Here is a 13,000-nt window from a genome sequence, read left to right on the forward strand (position 1 = left end):
TCTACCAGAAAAATAAACACCTGCCTTAAATACCATTGTCTTGTTTAAAGGCTATTGTCGCAGACCAAACGGTCCCCCCCTAAAAATTGCTCCACCTTGCCTTCACTGCGGATGCGTTATTTGCAGGGATGCCCTTAACGCATTAGAGTAACGCGTTACTCTAATCTAACCATTTTTTTAGTAACGAGTAATCTAACGCGTTAATCTTTCCAAATCAATAATCAGATTAAAGTTACTTCTCCAAGTCACTGTGCGTTACTATTATTTTTTCATTGTGGGTCGACAGCAGCATTAAACTTGGTCCGTGGGCAGGAGGTCGGGCTTCGACTGAACTGCCCACTTTAAGAGAGCTGTGAGCTTTTCATCTGCGGTTTTCAGTAGCAGCTACGACTCGTCCTCACCTCTTAAAGCGCGGTGACAACAGCACACCTGCACTGAGCTTTACAAAGACATTTTATACTTTTTTCCCTCCTTTATTTAGAATTCTGAGCTGAGCCGCTCCGTATCTGCTCGTTAAAAACAGCTGATCCTCCGCGACGCGTCAACAACTAACACTATTTTGCAAATGCACCTAAACTCTCTTTCTGAGGACCACATGATGTGAAAACACAATTAAACTTTCTTACCTGTAAATCTGGTCATGTTTTCTGCATAAATAAATGTTATCCATTCTTTGTGCTCAAACACCAAAGCAGGGGCGAATCCAGATGGAATGGGGACATGGGACAAGGATGCCCCCCCCCACAACACCCCTAGATTAAAGGTCCAGTTTTGAAGCCATTTTTGTTTACTACAACTACTAATACTACTCATAATAATAATAATAATAATTTCGACAAGTAAAATGTTTAGAGAGAACTTAAATGTTAGAAAAATGTTAGAAAGAATTTAATAGTTACATTTATAAACAGTGTAGGTTAGAAATTGCAAGTTTTACTGTTACAGTGCTGTCAACAGTTAAATATGAGGTCAAGAAAGAGGTCTTTATTTTACTTTTTATAAAACAAGTATTTATTTTCATTGAAGTCAAGAAAGGGTGACTATAAAGTGAGTTTTGGCAAAACAGGTATCATTGTCATGTTGAGGTGCCACAGGGTTGTTGTCAGCAGCAGGGGAAAGTAACTAAAAAAGTAACAAGGAATCTAACTTAGTTACTTTTACAATTTAGTAATCAGTAAGGTAGCTAAGTTACTTTTTCAATGAGTAATCAGTAATCAGTAATTGGATTACTTTTTCAAAGTAACTGTGGCAACACTGGTCATTTGGGAGTACAGCAGCACGTCTGAGTCTGACTCTCTGAGTCTGACTGTCTACACCCAAAGTGATCAAAGGGAGTAATGTAATTATTAACATCAGATAACAAGGTAAAACCTCTTAAATCATTCTAAAGTCAGTTTTAAGTAGAAACGAGGCTGTTTTTAAGCAGAAACAAGGTGATAATTGTCTCATTTCGCTGCTGATGCTCAAAAGTGACATAGGCGCAGATGTCAAACGTCTGCAGTGCTGCTTTGGTGCTCTGATCGGCCCGCCGTCTATTAATTCGAAATAATGCTGAGTTTATGTGGAAATGATTGTTGTACAAAAGCTTCAGATATCTGTCGCTGAGATAGATGATGACTGGAGTGCAGTGATAATCCGTGGCTCGTAGCTGATGCTTAGAAATGATGCATGTGCAGTGAAGGCAGGGCGGACCGATTTTTAGGGCGACCATTCGGTCAGCAATACCAGGTCACATATGTTCGCCACCAGACTCACCGGCTGGCTGATTGTCCATGTGAACAGTCATGGGTTCAAATGGCAGCCTCCTACTCGAGTACATGTGCTGATGGACAGTATATCAGTAATTTGACTCCTGAGGGAGCGACTCCTTCTACCAGTGATGTCACAAAAAGGAAGTACAATTCCTACACCGTTGAACAAAGCTGCAAGCTGTTGCATTTGCCAAAAAAACAGCAAGGTACGTACAGTTTAGAATTAATTTATTATTGTCATTAAATGAAGTGAAGGAAGCACAATATTAGTAGATCTATTTCTATTTTTAAGAATTATCTATTATCTATTATCTAATTATCTATTTTTAAGAATTAATTTGCCATAAAATATTACAGGTGAGCCCTGTTAACTTACACACACGTTAGTCGCGATTCAGCTTTACTCGCGGTTAAATTGTAGACTCTGAAAATTTAGACTACTGTATTAAAGGAAAATTTGGATTGGACCATTTTTGGATCGTCAGTGCGGACGATTCTAGACAATGATTTCTTCTTCGTCCTCTAGCTGCTGCAGGTCAGCGAAGAGGGCGGACGATTCTATGCGGATGATTCCTGACAATTCGAATGTTTCGGATGTGACTGTTTAGATCCTAACTGCTGGTTCAGATTGGGCTGGAATTTATACAGTACATGCCACACACATTCCCGCCACATGTGTATTAGGCGCGTGTGTGGTGTGTGTGTGTATATAAATTCCAGCCCAATCTGAACCAGCAGTAACGATCTATAGAGTTACATCCAAAAACTTCAAATTATCAGGAATCGTCCACAGTAATGAAGCCCTCATCACTGACCTGGTATTCTCATTGTTACGTTTTGTTTTGACAAAGATTGCCATTGTCATTGACAGCTTACTGAGTTTAGCTGTATTCTGATGAGATGATGTAGTTTGTATAAGGTGGTGGAGTGATGTAATATTTATTATGAGCAAATAGCGTGGGATAAGACAGTGAATAAATGGGCCACCCGTACTGTCTTCAAAATGAAATAAATGTCCAGGCTTCTGTGCATTTTTCCTTTTTCTCAGCTCTGAAATAATGCATTTGTCTCATCAATTTCAAATTTTCTGTTGGATCCACTTTTAAAAAAAGAAATATTTGGCTGTGTGCTCTTCACCAGTGTGTACTTCTTTTGTGCATATTGAGAGCTGGTAGTCTGAACATCATCTCATGAAGGCACAAAAAAATAGTTTTCGGGGGAAACTGGAAGAGAGAAAGAGGGTTGGTGACCTCTGCTGTATAGATTTATGTGACACGTGGGTGACATGAGTATAATATCACGACAGTAAAGACAAGCGATTTTTTTTTCAGTAAGCATGTATATCAATTAAAACATTTAAACCTGCACAACTATAAGAGTAATCTTAACAAAATTTAAATAAACAACAAATACTGTACACCAAACAAAAATCAAAATGCAGTTTGCATTTTCACTCCTTTTTTTATGGGTTGAAGTAAAATGAAATCTAAGACTTCTGTGCACACAAAAGAATTATTTTCCTTGAAATTTGTCCACAAATGCTTTAAAATCTGTCTGTGAGCACTTCAGTTTTGCCAAAATAATCCATCCACCTGGCATATGAGGATGCTGATTAAACAGAATGATTATTGCCTTTGACTGATCTCAATAAAAGACCATGCAGTCAGCATGGCGTTTGCAGGATTTGCACAAAACTGCACATTTTGGGTGCAAGAAGAGTGTGTACGCATCCGTGTATTATACGTATGTGACTATTGTGCTGTATAAACTTGAACCTAAACCAGGTTTTTAGTGATCTACAGTGAAATCACATTCTGCTGCCACACTATAGCAATGCACAAACACTGTGCCTGACCACGCCTCGTGGGAGCACAACTGAGTGAATGAATACTTGAATGAGCTCAGCTAACATTCAAGGATTTGCCACAGGATTTTAAAGACTTATGATAATATTCATTTACACACTATACCAGAGGTTCACATACACTGTGCTGATCTCAGAACCAGCAACAGATTGGTGCTGAGTGAAGTTCGGGACATTTCAGTACAGACAGTGGCAGCTCTAACCAACAAACCCTCACCTCTTTGCATAAAGGATGACCAACTCTACCCACTGAGCTGTTGTTGCATCTGAAACAGATTTGTTTTAGCTCTGTTTGGTAGAGCATGTGAGATCTACTGCATTCTACTGCAAACTCTTTCGATGTTAAAGGGTTAATGATAAAACTTGACAATAAAGGTATATTAACTGACATTGCTATCTCTTACTAGGGCATTACCTGCCTAGAGGTTACCATTATTTTGCATGGACACTCAATAACGGCTCAACCAAAGGCTGATAATGTTATTAAGAGATAAGATAAGACAAGATAAGATAAGACTTTATTGATCTCAGAGAGGAGAAATTCACGTTACGTCAGCTCTTATAAAACACACGAGATGGGTGCAAGTAGAGGAAAATGTGCATCAAACAGCGTGTGCAAGGATAAGCAATAATAATAATACTTGTAACAGTACAATAAAGTAAGCAAATGAGGTAGAAATAGAATATATATATATATATATATATATATATATATATATATATATTATATATATATATATATATATATATATATATAAACCAGCCACTACTTTGGTCTGCTTTGGAATAGAGGGTTTGTTTCTGTTTTATCATGGTATCGTTGTATAAATGTGCAGCACACACCATGCCCCCTGTCAGACCTCCCAACCAAGGATTGCTGAAGGCAGCATGACATATGTTAGTCGCTTGCTTGAACGATGCTGATGCTGATGCTGATTAGACACCATGATTAGTGCACAGGTGTGCCTTAGACTGCCCACAATAAAAGGCCACTCTGAAAGGTGCAGTTTTGTTTTACTGGGGGGGGATACCAGTCAGTATCTGGTGTGACCACCATTTGCCTCATGCAGTGCAACACATCTCCTTCGCATCATCCGTGAAGAGAACACCTCTCCAACGTGCCAAACGCCAGCGAATGTGAGCATTTGCCCACTCAAGTCGGTTACGACGACGAACTGGAGTCAGGTCGAGACCCTGATGAGGACGACGAGCATGCAGATGAGCTTCCCTGAGATGGTTTCTGACAGTTTGTGCAGAAAAATTCTTTGGTTATGCAAACCGATTGTTTCAGCAGCTGCCCAAGTGGCTGGTCTCAGACGATCTTGGAGGTGAACATGCTGGATGTGGAGGTCCTGGGCTGGTGTGGTTACACGTGGTCTGCGGTTGTGAGGCTGGTTGGATGTGCTGCCAAATTCTCTGAAACGCCTTTGGAGACGGCTTATGGTAGAGAAATGAACATTCAATACACGAGCAACAGCTCTGGTTGACATTCCTGCTGTCAGCATGCCAACTGCACGCTCCCTCAAATCTTGCAACATCTGTGGCATTGTGCTGTGTGATAAAACTGCACCTTTCAGAGTGGCCTTTTATTGTGGGCAGTCTAAGGCACACCTGTGCACTAATCATGGTGTCTAATCAGCATCTTGGTATGGCACACCTGTGAGGTGGGATGGATTATCTCAGCAAAGGAGAAGTGCTCACTATCACAGATTTAGACTGGTTTGTGAACAATATTTGAGGGAAATGGTGATATTGTGTATGTGGAAAAAGTTTTAGATCTTTGAGTTCATCTCATACAAAATGGGAGCAAAACCAAAAGTGTTGCGTTTATATTTTTGTTGAGTGTATATAGTGCCACATCACAACAAAGTTGCCTCAAGGCACTTCACACAAGTAAGCTAGGTTAAGCTAAGGGTCAAGGATCGTGTGTTTGTCGACGTGCAACAGCATTCCCACTTTAAACAAACCCACGCAGAGAGATCTCTAGATTGACCCTAGATGTAGATATCCCGTCTGGGAATCGATCAGGAGACGATCTTTCTCGACACCAAGGGATTTCCACAAATGTACTAGTGATTACGAAATAGGTTGCTCATGCTACTTTGTTTTAATTTTGATTCAATAGTGTATTCGTGGTGGACAACAACCCCCATTTATTCCATTTATTCCTTTATAATTTCCAAAAAGGATTTCACACAAACAAAGCAATACTCAAGGCAAGTACAACACTCAGAGATTAGATTGGCCAGTAATCATTTAATAGGATTAGACTGGCTAAAAAAGTGAATTTATTCTTGAACAAAACTTTCATGGATAGTACCTTCCTTGAATTCTTTATTTTCCACAGTTATTATTGAATGTCTTCAGTGTTCATACCGCTGACTAATATGTCATGTTGTTTTGCAGTTCAGGTTGAAAGTCCATTACAAAGAGGAGAGCGTGGTCTCTTACCTGCAGCCGGGTGTAGAGTACTGCGTGGTGGTGACAGTAAAATCAGTGTTCACCTCCAACTCTGTCCCCAGTAAACCACACTGCGCCTTCACCAGCCCTCCTCAGAACCACAGTTCATCAGGTACAGCAAAGTCCACACGTTCACTGCCGTCATCCACCGGCCACAAACGCAACAAACCGAGAGCACAGCTCGGTATCAACCTAAATCACATAGACGGAAAGTGTAGCTATTGAAGAAAAAGAACACAAATAACAAGAAGGAGCAATGGCTACACCTTACATATGCCATCTGGAGTTTAAATATAAGTTGCACTGGAGTATAAATCACACCTTTTTTCTGTAGTATCAGGTCCTTAATTTGGGATTTTTGTGAAATGATTATTGGCATTTATGCTTATTTTGTTTAGTACTTTGATTCCTGTGAAAGTCTTATATAAATAGTGACAATTATTGTGAAGAAGAAACACATGATTTATATATATACGAGGTCTACTAGAAAAGTATCCGACCTTATTATTTTTTAAAAAACCATATGGATTTGAATCACGTGTGATTACATCAACCAAGCTTGAACCCTCATGGGCATGCAAGAGTTTTTTCACGCCTGTCGGTGACGTCATTCGCCTGTGAGCACGCCTTGTGGGAGGCGTGGTCCAGCCCCCTCATCAGAATTCCTTTGTCTGAGAAGTTGCTGAGAGACTGGCGCTGTGCTTCATCAAAATTTTTTTGAAAACTGTGAGGCACATCCGAGTGGACACCATTCGACAAATTAAGCTGGTTTTCAGTGAAAATTTTAACGGCTGATGAGAGATTTTGGATTGTTTCTATCGCTGTAAGGACTTCCCACGGAGCGGGACGTCGCGCAGCGCTCCAAGGCGACGTTGTCATCCTGTTTCAAGCTGAAAACCTCCAAATTTAAGCCTCTGTTGACCCAGGACGTCGTGAGAGAACAGAAAACTTTCAGAAGAGGTCGGAATGAGCAGTTTATCCGGACATTCCACTGTTAAAGGAGATTTTTTAATGAAAGACGTGCGGACAGATTGGCGCGTCGGCTCGCAGCCGGCGCGGCACGCTCACCACAGGAAAAACACCTCCGTTGGAAGCCTTAAGGACAAGTTGGAACATGCCCTGCTGTTAAACAATTTCTCAGATACTCACTCAACTGAAAGCCACCAAAAGCCGCCTGGATTTTACAAATGGTTATCAACACGGAGGTGTTTTTCCTGTGGCCAATCCATCCACACGTCTTTCATTAAAAAATTAAATGACGTCTCTCAGCAACTTCTCAGACAATGAAAATCCGATGAGGGGGCTGGACCACTCCTCCCACAAGGCGTGCTCACAGGCGAATGACGTCACCAACAGGCGTGGAAAAACTCATGCATGCGCACGAAGGTTCAAGCTTGGCTGATGTAAAAACATATGAATCAAATCCATATAGTTTTTTAAAAAATAAAACGGTCGGTTTCATATATGAGGTCTATTAGAAAAGAAACCGACCGTTTTATTTTTTTAAAAAACTATATGGATTTGAATCACGTGCGATTACATCAGACAAGCTTGAACCCTCGTAGGCATGCAAGAGTTTTTTCACGCCTGTCGGTTACGTCATTCGCCTGTGGGCTGGCTTTGAGTGAGGAGTGGTCCACCCCTCCTGTCGGAATCTCTTTGTCTGAGAACGTCCTGAGAGACTGACGCTTTGCTTGATCAAAATTTTTTCCAAAACTGTGAGGCACATCGAAGTGGACATCATTCGAGAAATTCGGCTGGTTTTCTGTGAAAATTTTATCGGCTGATGAGAGATTATGGATTGTTGCTGTCGCTTTAAGGACTGCCCATGGAGCGGGACGTCGCAACGCGCCCTGAGCCGCCGCTGTCTGCCTGTTTCGAGCTGAAAGCTTCCAAATTTAAGCCTCTGTTGATCCAGGACGTCGTGACAGAACAGAGAACTTTCAGAAGAGGTCAGGATCAGCAGTTTATCCGGACATTCCACTGTTAAAGGAGATTTTGTAATGAAAGAAAGTGCGGACGGGTCCGCGCGTCGGGACGCAGCCGGCGCCGTGCGCCGCCACAGGAAAAACACCTCCATTGGAAGCCTTAAGGACAAGTTGGAACATGTCCAGCTGTTAAACAATTTCTCAGATACTCACTCAACTGAAAGCCATCAAAAGCCACCTGGTTTTTACAAATGGTTATCAACACGGAGGTGTTTTTCCTGTGCCGGTTGCGTCCCGACGCGCGGACCCGTCCGCACATCTTTCATTAATAAAATCTCCTTTAACAGTGGAATGTCCGGATAAACTGCTGATCCCGACCTCTTCTGAAAGTTCTCTGTTCTGTCACGACGTCCTGGGTCAATATGATATATATATATATATATATATATATATATATATATATATATATATATATTCACAGGGCCTTATAGTGTGAAATATGGTGTCACTTCTTTTTCTCTTTTTTATGAAATTTGTGCTCTGGTGCAATTTATATACCACAAATCACACATTCATTATTAACTGTTAGGGAATAACCTCTGTAGTGGGGAAGGCAAAGCAGCGGGTGTGGGAGGAGTTTGAAGCAATCACAGAGAAGGACTTTTTGTCAACACCAAGGTGCTTCTGGAGGACCATGCGGCACCTCAGGAGAAGGAAACGGAGAACCATCCAAGCTGTATACAGTAAGGATGGGATATTGGATATTTGGGTGCTGAAAGGAGCTCTTTCAGGAACTCCTGCATCAGACTGGAGCGTTCTCTGTAGTAGAGGCACAGCTAGAAGCTGATGGGGGATCATTGTGAATTTCCCTGGTAGAAGTTACTGAGGCAGTCAAACAACTTTGCAGTGGCAGAGCCATGGTGGTTGATGAGATCCGTCCAGAAATGCTGAAGGTTCTTAGTGTGGAGGGACTGTCTTGGATGAGATGTGTCTTCAACATTGCATGGAGGTCTGGGACAGTGCCAACTACCAGTCAGTCTTCATTCCTACTCTCACCTATGGTCATGAATGAAAGACCTAGATCACGGGTACAAGTGGCCAAAATGGGTGTCCTCTGGAGGGTGGCTGGGGTCTCCCTCAGATAGGGTGAGAACTCTTGTCATTCGTGAGGAGCTCGGTGTAGAGCCGCTGCTCCGTCACATTGAAAGGAGCCAGCTGAGGTGGTTCGGGCATCTGGTAAGGATGCCCCCTGGACACATAGGGAGGTGTTCCAGGCACATCCAGCTTGGGGGAGAACATGGGCAAGACCTAGGACTAAGTGGAGAGATTATATCTCCACACTGTTCTGAGAATGCCTCGGGATCCCCCAGTCAGAGGTGGTTAATGTGGCCTGGGAAAAGGAAGTTTAGGATCCCCTACTGGAGCTGTTGCACCCGCAACCTGATACTGAATAAGCAGTTGAAGATGAGTGAGTGAGTGAGTGATGAATATATATGCAGGATTTTCCCAGGAATCAAAACACAATAAACTCGAATAATAAAAGAATGAATGACAATAATAAAAAGTACACTGCAACAATGCACAAAACAATCCCAAATTAAATAGCAGATTTATATTCCAGTGGAAACCTTAATGATTTTCCTGTCTGACCAGGAATTAAATGTGACCATCTGGTTAGAAGCCCACTTCTTGGAAACCCTATTTTACACTCCATTAATCCCAAAATATTTCACATTTACCATCTAAATAATAAGAAGCTGTTAATGTGCTAATGATCATGTCCCTCTTTTTTTCCTTTGACAGTATATATTGTCCTTGGTTTGGTTGGTACTTTCTGTTTGCTGGTACTCGTCATTGGATTACTATTTGGAAGCAGTCAGAGAGCCCTCAAGGTACTGCAATAATACCTACCCATAATGCTTGTTACACACCCCACTGTACCTCAGGATGCTGTGATGATAATAATAATAATCAACTGGCTAATTTTAGTGTTTTCATGTCCTACCCATTTTCTGCCTGTTTAAAATAGCATGAAAAGGTTCTGTTGTCAATTTTCCACAAATATCTAGTAAATCTGTAATTTATACAGCCTTCCATGAATGAAAATGTTCTCAATGACACAACTTTTACTGTGTCTGAAATAAGGCATAAAAATGATTATTATACAAAATAATAAATGTTTATGAGTGCAGTGAGGGTTAAATCGATGCAGGCCATGTCATTCAGTTTCTGGCCATTGGACCTTAGTTGAATGTGACCTCCCCTTTCACTGGATGGCTTTCTATACTCTAATCTTTGTCGCAATGCCTCAAAATTATTTAACAAAAAAATAAATAAAATAAAATAGAATTCTCTCCACATTTCTTCAGCGTTACCATGAGCAGCTACAAATTCTGGTTTTAAAATGTGCATTTATAACAACTTGACCACAACAGCACTTGTACACTCAACAAAAATATAAATGCAACACTTTTGGTTTTGCTCCCATTTTGTATGAGATGAACTCAAAGATCTAAAACTTTTTCCACATATACAATATCACCATTTCTCTCAAATATTGTTCACAAACCAGTCTGAATCTGTGATAGTGAGCACTTCTCCTTTGCTGAGATAATCCATCCCACCTCACAGGTGTGCCATATCAAGATGCTGATTAGACTCCATGATTAGTGCACAGGTGTGCCTTAGACTGCCCACAATAAAAGGCCACTCTGAAAGGTGCAGTTTATCACACAGCACAATGCCACAGATGTCGCAAGATTTGAGGGAGCATGCAATTGGCATGCTGACAGCAGGAATGTCAACCAGAGCTGTTGCTCGTGTATTGAATGTTCATTTCTCTACCATAAGCCGTCTCCAAAGGCGTTTCAGAGAATTTGGCAGTACATCCAACCAGCCTCACAACCGCAGACCACGTGTAACCACACCAGCCCAGGACCTCCACATCCAGCATGTTCACCTCCAAGATCGTCTGAGACCAGCCACTCGGACAGCTGCTGGAACAATCGGTTTGCATAACCAAAGAATTTCTGCACAAACTGTCAGAAACCGTCTCAGGGAAGCTCATTTGCATGCTCGTCGTCCTCATCGGGTTCTCGACCTGACTCCAGTTCGTCGTCGTAACCGACTTGAGTGGGCAGATGCTCACATTCGCTGCCGTTTGGCACGTTGGAGAGGTGTTCTCTTCACGGATGATGCGAAGGAAATGTGTTGCACTGCATGAGGCAAATGGTGGTCACACCAGATACTGACTGGTATCCCCCCCCAATAAAACAAAACTGCACCTTTCAGAGTGGCCTTTTATTGTGGGCAGTCTAAGGCACACCTGTGCACTAATCATGGTGTCTAATCAGCATCTTGATATGGCACACCTGTGAGGTGGGATGGATTATCTCAGCAAAGGAGAAGTGCTCACTATCACAGATTTCGACTGGTTTGTGAACAATATTTGAGGGAAATGGTGATATTGTGTATGTGGAAAAGGTTTTAGATCTTTGAGTTCATCTCATACAAAATGGGAGCAAAACCAAAAGTGTTGCGTTTATATTTTTGTTGAGTATAGTTACCTGCTTTTAAGCACAAATCTCCCTCTCAGGCCTCTTATCTTATCTTTAATCTCATCTTTAGTCTTGCCTTTTCCTCCGAGCACAAAACCATGAAGCTCACCGCCGCAGTCCGACTGTCTTCTGTGCCGTCTGCACTCACGCACTGAGCAGCAGCAGCAGTGGCATCTACAAACATGAAGAGGAAGAAGGATTTTAACTGGAAATAAGATGGAAGACAACTTTAATGGAACTGCATACGTGAGAATTGGAGGTTTAAAGGCAAAGTTTGCAGTCTTTGGGAAAGAGACTTCCATAAAATACTGAATCTGTAACTGTTATATTTGAAAGTCATTTACTTTGACCTGTTAGTTCATTAAATTAACTTTGACCTTGTTCTTGTTTGATGAACAAATGAAAAGCCAAAAGATTCTAGGTATTAAAACATTTAATAACTTGACAAATAAGTGAACCAATGGAATAGAAATTAAGTTAACCATTAGAAATCCATTAACCAATGTGTGTCTCAACCACAGAAACTCGACTTTATCAGAGTTTTTTGGTTTAATTCACTGTAACTGCATCCTTATTTCTGTCTTATATCATAATTTCTGCTTAATAACCATAAAGTGTGAGCATGGCTGTGAGTTGTCTGGATCTTCAATGTTACTTATAAACAGGGCAACAATGAATTTTCATTCCGTTAAAATTTCATGGTGTATGTTTGCTTTGAATTTGTTTTTGTTTTTTTAAATCTCCATTAAACAGTTAAACCCCCGTCACACTAGAGCATGCCGTTTGGAATTTTTCCAAACGGCGGTGGAGTCAGTCGTACCGCATTCATACTGCTGTAGGAATGGACATTCAAACGTCATTCATGCAATTTGACCTGCAGTCGAACTACTAATTGTGCGAATCATTCGTGCTGGCTCCATACCACATTCTGGGTATTTGTACATGGCTGTACGGACATCTGTCCCGTATGAATGCAGCTTGAATTCTGTTTGTTTTTCCAATTCATGTGATTTGTACAGCATTCATGCTCCACTGTCACAGGGCCCTTAACTTCTGTCTTCTCAATAAAGAGATCTATAAATATGATCGCGTCTTGTGTTATTTATTAATACTAACCTACGTTGTATTAGCTGTTTCTTGTACATGTTTGGTACTTCAGACAATACAGAAAACTAGAAGGTACAGTACATATACAACCCCTGGCAATAATTATGGAATCACCAGCCTCAGAGGATGTTCATTCAGTTGTTTAATTTTGTAGAAAAAAAGCAGATCACAGACATGACACAAAACTAAAGTCATTTCAAATGACAACTTTCTGGCTTTAAGAAACACTATACGAAATCAAGAAAAAAAGATTGTGGCAGTCAGTAACGGTTACTTTTTTAGACCAAGCAGAGGAAAAAAATATGGAATCACTCAATTCTGAGGAAAAAATTA

General features: G+C 41.1%; 1 protein-coding gene across 1 annotated transcript in view; it reads left to right on the top strand.

Moving 5' to 3' along the window:
* Nucleotides 1–12,638, top strand: part of LOC117524846 (interferon alpha/beta receptor 2-like) — a 30,514-nt gene extending 17,876 nt beyond the window's left edge. Inside the window, exons 5-7 of the mRNA XM_034186662.1 lie at nucleotides 6,022–6,187; nucleotides 9,807–9,895; nucleotides 11,631–12,638. Of these exons, the coding sequence (XP_034042553.1) occupies nucleotides 6,022–6,187; nucleotides 9,807–9,895; nucleotides 11,631–11,765 (390 nt within the window). The 3' untranslated portion in view covers nucleotides 11,766–12,638. The remainder of the gene's footprint in view (nucleotides 1–6,021; nucleotides 6,188–9,806; nucleotides 9,896–11,630) is intronic.
* Nucleotides 12,639–13,000: the final 362 nt, after the last annotated feature.

The sequence above is a fragment of the Thalassophryne amazonica genome, chromosome 14 (genome assembly GCF_902500255.1).
Source record: "Thalassophryne amazonica chromosome 14, fThaAma1.1, whole genome shotgun sequence".
In the NCBI taxonomy this organism is placed as follows: Eukaryota; Metazoa; Chordata; class Actinopteri; order Batrachoidiformes; family Batrachoididae; genus Thalassophryne; species Thalassophryne amazonica.